The 10,304-nt window shown below is 42.8% G+C and overlaps 1 protein-coding gene across 1 annotated transcript; it reads left to right on the top strand.

The window, feature by feature from the left end:
- The first annotated feature begins 1,682 nt into the window (after nucleotides 1–1,682).
- LOC117077923 (melanoma-associated antigen B18) lies at nucleotides 1,683–2,774 on the top strand. Its single transcript, XM_033201481.1, has one exon. The coding sequence runs from the start codon at nucleotides 1,739–1,741 to the stop codon at nucleotides 2,771–2,773; it is 1,035 nt and encodes a 344-aa protein (XP_033057372.1). The 5' UTR covers nucleotides 1,683–1,738; the 3' UTR covers nucleotide 2,774.
- Nucleotides 2,775–10,304: the final 7,530 nt, after the last annotated feature.

Genomic DNA, 10,304 nt, shown 5'->3' with positions numbered 1-10,304 from the left:
GAAGTAAAGCTTTTCAGAAATCCAAACCTGGCTCAGCCAGTGTAGTAGAAACAAAACAAACGTAATATACAAAGCATTAAATTAAAAGTAATGGTTTCAAATAAGGAAAGATCCTAGCTACTCCAGATTTTCTCTAAGAAGTTCTTTTCTGGATTCCTTTTAGTGCCTGAATGAAAGATCCTTTGATGCTTCTGTCATCCTCATTTTTCTCCTAATGTACCGTCCTGAAAACAATCTATTTCAATAAATTTGAGAGGGCTTTAAAAATAAAAAAAGGCCGGGCGCGGTGGCTCAAGCCTGTAATCCCAGCACTTTGGGAGGCCGAGACGGGTGGATCACGAGGTCTGGAGATCGAGACCATCCTGGCTAACACGGTGAAACCCCGTCTCTACTAAAAATACAAAAAAACTAGCTGGGCGAGGTGGCGGGCGCCTGTAGTCCCAGCTACTCGGGAGGCTGAGGCAGGAGAATGGCATGAACCTGGGAGGCGGAGCTTGCAGTGAGCTGAGATCTGGCCACTGCACTCCAGTCCGGGCGACAGAGCGAGACTCCGCCTCAAAAAAAAAAAAAAAAGTGTAATGAAAAATATACCATTCAAAAGAGCAGCAACATTCAAAATATACCTAAAAAGAACATTAACAAAAACATACACACTCTATCAAAGCAAATATAAAAATTTACTGATAGACTTAGGTGGATGCCTAAGTAGAGCAATACAATATGTTTATACGTGGTGAACATAATATTGTACAGATGTCAATTATCTTTATTTACAGATTTAGTACCTTATTTGATGGCCTCAAATCAGCAGAGAAGTGGCCCGGTACCTATAAAAAGTCACGATAAGACACTGAGTGAGGACTGAGGGCATTACCTACCCAAGAAGAGGGACCCCCACAGAGCCCCACCCCTACTGTCAATCTTGGGAGGCCCCAGGCATGGCTGCTAGGCTCAGGCTACACCTTACTTCCTACTCTGGACTCAGGGAAATGATCCTTTTTCTGAGGCTGACTGATTCAGCTTAGCAAAGAGAGAAGTCCCAGTGCCTGCAAAGTCAATGAAAGAAATAGATGTATTTCTTTAAGAACTGCCCCTCCCCCAGAACGCAGAACTATTTGCTGTTATGCTGGGAGAGCAAGGTGGGCGTGGCCGGAAGTGTTTCTCTTGACCTATATTCCACGTCATCAAGCTGTTACCGGCAAAGCCTTGGTCTGAAACATGTGGCCAGAGAAATAAATTTCAGGATCCAGCAGGTGTCAAAGTGAGTATCGTTTGTTATGACCTTCGAGACACACTTTTCCCAGAACAGAGGCTGCCTCATAGAGACCCATCCTTCTCTGATCTGTCCTGCTCCAACCGTCAACTCTGTGTGTCCCAAAGCGCAGCTGTTAGGCCTAATACCCTTACTTCCTGTTGGGAATCTGTGGGATGGGAAGCCATGGTCTAAAGCGAGGCAGCCTCAAGTCAACAGAGGGAGGACTCAAAGGACTAAAGTAAAATTAATATCGTGAGTTAGAACTGATGTGATAACCCCCACAGAACAGTCCCAGCCCGCTCCTGCCTTATGGGTTCCTAAAGCAATACCCTCAAGAGAACCAGCAGAGGTGGCCATTCTTAGACCAAGGCAGAATCTCCCTACCAAGGCTGTGAACACTATCTTATCCTCCGTCTTCTAGGGTGACCTCTTCATCAACCCAACTGCCTGCACTATTGTCTGTAGTCCCTGACAAGAGTAATTATGCCTCGAGGTCAGAAAAGTAAGCTCCGTGCCCGTGAGAAACGCCACCAGGCACGTTGTGAGAATCAGGATCTGGGAGCTACTCAGGCCACTGTGGCAAAAGGAGAGTCACCCTCCTCTGCCAATCTTCTCTTTGGTGATAGATCCCAGAATTTGCCTGCTGCTGAGACACTTAGCATCCCTGAGGCGCTTCAGGGAGCCCCATCCACCACCAATACTATTGCACCTGTTTCATGCACCAGTTCAAATGAAGGTGCCAGCAGCCAAGATGAGAAAAGTCTAGGTTCCTCAAGGGAAGCTGAGGGCTGGCAAGAAGATCCCTTAAGCAAGAAAGTAGTGTCACTGGTGCATTTCTTGCTTCAGAAGTATGAAAAGAAAGAGCCAATTACAAAGGGAGATATGATAAAGTTTGTTATCAGAAAGGATAAGGGTCACTTCAGTGAGATCCTCAAGAGAGCCACTGAGCACATAGAGCTGGCATTTGGTATTGATTTGAAGGAAGTGGATCCCATCAGGCACTACTATGCCTTTTTCAGCAAACTAGACCTCACCTATGATGAAACAACCAGTGATGAAGAAAAACTTCCCAAGACTGGCCTCCTGATGATTGCACTGGGTGTGATCTTCATTAATGGCAACCGTGCCCCAGAAGAGGCAGTCTGGGAAATTATGAATGTGATGGGTGTATATGCTGATAGGAAGCACTTCCTCTATGGGGATCCCAGGAAGGTCATGACCAAAGATTTGGTGCAGCTAAAGTACCTGGAGTACCAGCAAGTGCCCAACAGTGATCCTCCACGCTATGAATTCCTGTGGGGTCCAAGAGCTCACGCTGAAACTAGCAAGATGAAAGTCCTGGAGTTTGTAGCCAAGATGCATGATACCGTCCCTAGTGCCTTCCCATCCTGCTATGAAGAGGCTTTGAGGGATGAGGAACAGAGAGCCCAAGCCAGAGTTGCAGCCAGGGCTCATACTGCTGCCATGGCAAATGCACGTTCCAGAACCACGTCTAGCAGCTTCTCCCATGCTAAGTGAAATCTGAGGTTGGTTCTTCACTTTTTGGTTGAAAAGGTCTGTCAACATTCTAATAGTGGAGGGCCATGGTGGGGCTGGAAGAAATAAGCATATATCATCTTTGCGTTCCTATTGTATATTGATAACTAGAGTTTTACTTTTCCTTCTTTTTTTTCCCCTAGGTTACATTTCAAATGTTGAAGTCTGAAGAAGATTGTTTTCTTTGTGGAAGAAAAAAGCAATCAACATTCTAAGTAGTGAATGGCCAGCATGGGTCTGGAGGGAACACAGCATATATCATTTTGTGTTAATATTCTATAGTAACTTGGAGTTGTATCTTTTTCTTTCTTTTTTTTTTTGGTGTTATATTTCAAATGTTGTTTCTTTTAATAGAAGTTTTAGATTACTTCAGAATCGAATTTATTAATGACTTTGGTTACACATGTATTGCTATTTAAGAGCAGGAGTTTTATTGTTCTGTAAAACAAATTGGGAAACCTTCTTTCATATTTAATGAGCCAGAACAAGGAAACACAGTATTGGAATAGGTATTTCCTTAAAAAATGTGAAATGATTTAGCAGTAACTAAAATTTTGGAGATCAAAACATAGGTGAGAAAAAGTAAAACTTTTCAGTTCTTGGTTTTCTTTATCCATTTTATTCTGTTATATAAAAATAAAAGAGTCATACCTGGATTGGCTTAGCTTACTGAAGAAGGTAGGGAAAAATAAAATGTTTATGAACTAGCATCTATGCTTACTGCCTCATTCATTCCTCCAATATTAATAAAACATCTGATTTTTGAAAGTAATTTTGTTAGAAATGGGAAAACTAGGATACAAAACATCCAGCCCTGCTTAGACTTTTACAATTAATGAACAATAATAATGCATGGAAGATGGTGAAATACTTCTAAGACCTAAAAGACAAGTAAGAAGAGGGAGTAAGGAGCTAAGGAGTCAGAGAGCAGTTTGGGAAAAGTGCTGCAGTGTATCTGGCTGAAAATGGTAAGGTGCAAATTCTCTGAAGAAAGGCCCTTTTAGACTTTTGGAAACTGTGAGTCTCTCAGTGGGATATACTTTTAATTTAAGCTGGGTGGTGGGCTACATGAAGCTATGGGACTGGAGAGCAGAGGCCAGGCACTCAGATGGTGTGTCTCATTGTTGAAGGACAAAACCCTGAAGTGGAAACCTCCACTTAAGAGTCACCTTGGTGACATCAATAAAGCAGAAGAAAACCTCTTGGAGCAGAAATGGATAGTATCCTGTGCTCTTGTTCACATTCAGTTGAACACATAGTATAATCTAGTTATTTTATGTACAGCCTCTCCAGGGAATTTTTGAGAAATAATGGTGAAACTGCCTTGATGTGGGATGCTGAAAAGCTACTGTGTTGGCTCCTTTGCTCTGAACTGAGAGAGCCAGATCCTAGTATTTAAAAGGACATATTTTTGAGACAGGGTCTGGTTCTTTTTCCCAGGCTGGAGCACAGTGGTGCAATCATGGCTCACTATAGCCTTGACTTCCCAGGCTCAAGCAATCCTCCCACCTTAGCCTCTCAAGTAGCTGGGACTAGAATCACACATCACCCTACCCAGCTAATTTTTTGTATTTTTGTAGAGACAGAGTTTCACCACGTCACCAAGGCTGCTTTTGAACTCCTGATGTCAAGTGATCCACCCACCTCAGCCCCCCAAAGTACTGGGAATATAGGTGTGAACCACCACACTCAAAAGGATATTTTAATTAAGTTATCTTCAGTGTAATTTGGCAAACTCTAAGGGAGAACACATTTAATGATGATGAAATGAATGAAAATAGGGGTGGTTTGGATGGAATGGCACCTGGGAGGCAATTTGTTGGTCTTTGACACAAATTCTAGGACTTTGTGTTTCATTCAACTGGGGAAGACTCCCTACATGCAAATTCAGCAACTTATATTCAGACGGGGAAATTTTATTTACTTTTATATGCTAAATACATAATGGGCTAATTTGACATTAACTGTCCTAGAAAGCTGCATATTTTCCTGAATTAATAAAAAATAAATCTCCCCAGAGGGGAGGGTGATATCATCTGTAGTAAAAATATTTATATAACTACCATTCTTTAAAGATCCAATATTTTCCATAATTCTGCTAAGTGCTTCATATCCATTACATAGATTTTAACAGTACTACAAGTTAGGGCTTATCAGACATTATTTGCCAAACTTATAATTTTAAGTTTACATGGCTGATAGGTGACAGAGTTGAGACTAGATCACTGGTCTAATGTGGCCAGAATTATTATAAGTTCACATTTTTCCACTCCTTCCAATCTGAGACAGATCTTTTGTCTAATTTACTAGTCTTTTCACTACTGCAAAATCTATTACAATTAAAAATAAAGGACTCTGGCCAAAGTACTAGAAGCAGACCTGTATTAGGTTGTTCTCACATTGCTATAAATATCCGAGAGTAGGTAATTTATAAAGAAAATAAGTTTAATTGGCTCATGGTTCTATAGGCTATACAGGAAGCATAGCAGTATGTGCTTCTGGGGAGACCGTGGGAAACTTACAATAATGGAAGGTGAAGGGAAAGCGCTCAAGACCCACATGGCTGGAGCAGGAGGAAGAGAGAGAAGGGGTAGGTGCCACACACTTTTAAACAACCAGATCTCATGAGAACTCAGGGCAGTATGAAGGGGGAAATCTACCCCCATAATCCAATCACCTCTCACCAGACGTCATCTCTAGCCTTGGGGATTACCTTTCACCATGAGATTTGGGTGGGGACACATAGCCAAACCGTATCATTCCACCCCCAACCCCTCTCAAATCTCATGTCCTTCTCACATTGCAAAATCCAATCATCCCTTTCCAACAGTGCCCCAAAGTCTTAACTCATTCCAGCATTAACTCAAAAGTCCAAAGTCTCATCTGAGACAAGGCTAGTACCTTCCACTTTTGGGGGAAAAAAAAGAAAAAAGTTACTTCCAAGATATAATGGGAGTAAAAGCATTGGTTAAATACTTCCATTCCGGCCGGGCGCGGTGGCTCAAGCCTGTAATCCCAGCACTTTGGGAGGCCAAGACGGGCGGATCACGAGGTCAGGAGATCGAGACCATCCTGGCTAACACGGTGAAACCCCGTCTCTACTAAAAAATACAAAAAATTAGCCGGGCGAGATGGCAGTCACCTGTAGTCCCAGCTACTCGGGAGGCTGAGGCAGGAGAATGGCGTGAACCCGGGAGGCGGAGCTTGCAGTGAGCTGAGATCCGGCCATAGCACTCCAGCCTGGGCAGCAGAGTGAGACTCCGTCTCAAAAAAAAAAAAAAAAAAAAACTTCCATTCCAAAAGGGAGAAATCAGCCCAAAGAAGGGGAATACACGCCCCATGCAAGTCAGAAACCCAGCAAGGCAGTCATTAAATCTTAAAGCTCCAAAATAATCTTTTTTTTTTTTTTTGCGACGGAGTTTCACTCTTGTTGCCCAGGCTGGAGTGCAGGCCTTCTGCATTCAAGCGATTCTCCTGCCTCAGCCTCCAAAATAGCTGGGATTACAGATGTGCGCCACCATGCCTGGCAAATTTTGTACCTTTTTTTTAGTAGAGACGGGGTTTCACCATGTTGGTCAGGCTGGTCTTGAACTCCTGACCTCAAGTGATTCATCTGCCTCGGCCTCCCAAAGTGCTGGGATTACAGGTGTGAGTCCCCGTGCCTGGCCCAAAATAATCTTTTTTGACTCCATATTCCATATCCAAAGCACTCTGATGCTCCCAAGCTCCACCCTTGTGGCTTTGCAGGCTTTAACCCCTGTGGTTGCTCTCATGGGCTGGCACTGAGTGCCTGCAGCCTTTACAGGTGCCTAGTCCAAACTTCCAGTGGATCTAACATCGTAGAGTCTGGAGGACGATGGCCCTCTTCTCATAACTACACTAGACAGTGCCTCAGTGGGGATTATGTATGGGGGCTCCAACACCACATTTCCCAACACTGCCTTAGTAGAGGCTCTCCATGAAGGCTTGGGCCCTGCAGCAGGCTTCCGTCTGGACAACCAGGTGTTTCCATACATCCTCTGAAATCTAGATAGAGGCTCCCAAGCCTCAAGTCTTGCACTCTGTGTAACCATAGGCTTAACATCATGTGAAAGCTACCAAGGCTAACAACTTGCACCCTCTGAAGCAGCAGCCTGAGTTGTACCTGGGCCCCTTTGAGCCACAGCTGGTGGTGGAGTGGTCAGGATGCAGGCAGCAGTATCCTGAGGCTGCACAGAAAAGCAAGAGCGGGTGGGGAGGGCTGGGCATAGCCCACAAAACCAACCATTCCTTTCTCCTAGACCACTGGGCCTGTGATGCTAGGGGCTGCTGTGGAAGTCTCCACAATGCCTTCAAGGCCTTTTCCCAGGGTCTTTCTTAGCTATTAGCACTCGGCTCCTTTTCACTTATGCAAATTTCTGCAGCCTGCTTGAATTCCTCCCCTGAAAATAGGCATTTGTTTTCTACCACATGGCCACGCTGCAAATTTTCCAAACTTTTATGCTCTGCTTCCCCTTTGAATATAAAGTTCCAGTTTTACGTCATTTATTTGATCACATATATGAGCATATATTGTTAGAGGCAGCCAGCTCACATCTTGACTGCTTTGCTGGTTAGAAATTTCTTCTACCAGGTAACCTAAATCATCACTCTCAAGTTCAAAGTTCCACAGATCCCTAGGGCAAGGGCACAGTGCCACCAGGTTCTTTGCTAACACATAACAAAAGTGACCTTTGCTCCAGTTCCCAGTACATTTCTTATTTCCATCTGAGACCTCCTGAACCTGAACTTCATTGTCCATTTCACTATCAGCATTTTGGTCACAACCATTTCACAAGTCACTAGGAAGTCCCAAATTTTCCCTCATCTTCCTGTCTTCTGAGTCCTCCACAACCTTCCAAACTCTTCCCATTACCCAGTTCCAAAGCTGCTTCCACATTTTCAGGTATCTTTACAGCAGTCCCCCACTCCTCGATACCTTGGGCAGCCCTTCTTTTCTTTATAAATTATCCAGTCTCAGATATTTCTTTATAGCAAAGCCATTATCATATTGTTCTAAAGAAATACCTGAGACTGGGTAATTTATAAAGAAAAGAGGTTTAATGGCTCACAGTTCTGTAGGCTGTACAGGATGCTTCTGCTTCTGGGGAGGCCTCAGGAAACTTGCGATCATGGCAGAAGGTGAGGGGGAAGCAGGCACATCTTACATGGCTGAAGCAGGAGGAAGAGAGAATGGAGAAGTACTACACACTTTTAAACAACAAGATCTCATGAAAACTCAGGACAGTACCAAGGGGGAAATCTGCCCCCATAATTCAATCACCTTCCACAATGCCCCACCTCCAGCCCTGGGGATTGCATTTCAACATGAGATTTGTAGGAGGACATAGATCCAAACCATAACAAGGCCTAAAGAAGGAAGGTAAAGATGAGAATAAAGCATACATTTGGGATTATTTGTGGGATTCATTTTCTGAGGATCCTCCTGTCCCAAGCCCAAGGTTTCCTTGAGAGTAGATTCTGCCCAAGTGCTGGGACATGAGTCCTGATTCAGCACTTTCTTACATTACAGCACCTTTCCCCTAAGTATTCCCCAATGTGCCTTCATGTACAAAATGGCACCTTGTCTTCTACCGAGCTCTTCACTGCCTTCTCTGAAGACTGCACCCCTGTTTTCTGTGATATGGACAGACCAGAATCACTTGCCTGCCTCTAGACTTAGAGCATTCTGCTCTCTGCAGATGCCCCTCGGAGGCCCCATCCCTCTCAGTGGAACCTCTGACAGTGATGTTTTGATATCTGATTACCACAAACTCCCCTTCCACCCCACATCTTTAAGTAGTCTTAAAGTGTATTTCAAATGAACCAATTATTAGAGTCTGGTTCTGATTTTTCACAGACCATGTACTGGTTCTTGGGATGTAACTGAAGTGTGACAGAAGACTTTTTAAAATAACCCAGATTTTCAGCAGGATTTTTAAAGGGTGTGCTATTTGAGACCAGCCCCTGAACAAATGCACTGATGGGTGAGCCTACCTAGATGGTCAAAAACAAAGCTACCCTCATGAGTTGGAGGTGAGGAAAGGCCAAGGAAATCACTGTGAAGCAAACATCGACTGAGGCCAAATTCCTCAGTCCTCCCCCGATCAGTCTGTCTAAGAAGAAAAAATGGCTTTTTGGCAGACATGCTGTGTTTGAACAGCAAAGACAAAAATAATTCACCATTGTTGTGCTGCCTCTTATATCAGTACTTGTCCCAGAGGAAAATCCTGATTTTTCCCTTGTGCCAAATGGCACTTGTAAGTGTCCTGCATGTTCAGTCATGTCGAGGTTTGCAGAATTCATAAGTCAAGATCGTTACCATGAAGAAATAGAAAGGTGCATATTCTTATCCTATTGACACTCAGTGCCGTGAGATCAGTGCAGAAAGGTGCTACTGAATGAAAAAGGAGAATTCTCCATGCTGAGATTTTACAGGGTCCTTTTGAAAATGAAATGTGATCCTGTATTTGAAAGCAACTGTCATGTAGGAGGCTGACAGAAATTGTTGAAGAATTGCAAATTTGCCTCTTTAGAAACTCCACCAAGAAATGAAGAGGGTTGTTTTCATAACAAATTCTAATAATTATTCCTTTACCAAGCACTTATTATGTAACAGTTAATGAGAGAGACTGCAAGTGCTCATCCACATGGTGTCTTACTCTCCTTTCTGGACTCATGGGAAGACTACATTACCTAGTTCACCTGTAGTTAGGAAGGATTATGTGACTTCCCTTGCCCCTGAAACATAAGCTATCAAGAGCTCATGCTGAGATGTAAAGCAACATGTTGGAGGCAGCCTGTATCTCTGGATCACCTGTTAGTGGAAACCTCTGCCTATTTACATCAGATTTTATGTGTATGAGATATGAACTTTTGTTGTTTTAAGTCATTCAGTTGCAGGTTTTGTATGTTGTATCAGCTAGAAGTTACTTTATATAAGTAATGCACAACTACTATTTTTGTGGTTAGTTGTATTAAAGTATTTTCATTACAAAGGTAATAGTACATACATTCTTGTTACCAAAAATTCTAATGGTATGGAAATCACAATCTCCCCCTTTCCTCAAAATTCAGCCCCCTCTCTGGAGGTAACCACAATTAATCTGGTATGTATCATTTTAAAGCTGATACTAGGCTTTTTCATATATAGGTGTGCTATAAAAATATATTGAATTTTTAATATACATAGGTAACAATGTCCATATTGTTCTGCCTCTTGACCTGATGATTTAATAAAATGAGTGCAGGATATTTCCATGACAGCGCATTTAGACCCACCTTACTTTTAAACTACTCTCTAGAATTACTATGTTTGTACAATAATTAATTGTTTCCTGATGGACATATGAATTGTTTACCATTTGTCGCTATGATTAATGAAACTAAAATGAACATTTTTGAACATGAAATCTTGAGGAAAATGTGCACACCTTCTCATAAGAAAGACACAGAGAAGTACAAATTGGATTAAAGTGGGAAAGGTGTGAAGACT

The sequence above is a fragment of the Trachypithecus francoisi genome, unplaced genomic scaffold, assembly GCF_009764315.1.
Source record: "Trachypithecus francoisi isolate TF-2019V2 unplaced genomic scaffold, Tfra_2.0 Lachesis_group6, whole genome shotgun sequence".
Lineage (NCBI taxonomy): Eukaryota > Metazoa > Chordata > Mammalia > Primates > Cercopithecidae > Trachypithecus > Trachypithecus francoisi.
Note: the sequence above shows the minus strand (reverse complement) of the source record. Positions and strands in the feature narration are given on the sequence as shown.

What these genes read in the sequence shown, in the direction of transcription:
- LOC117077923 (XM_033201481.1), top strand. Translation starts at nt 1,739, where the DNA reads ATGCCTCGAGGTCAGAAAAGTAAGCTCCGTGCCCGTGAGAAACGCCAC.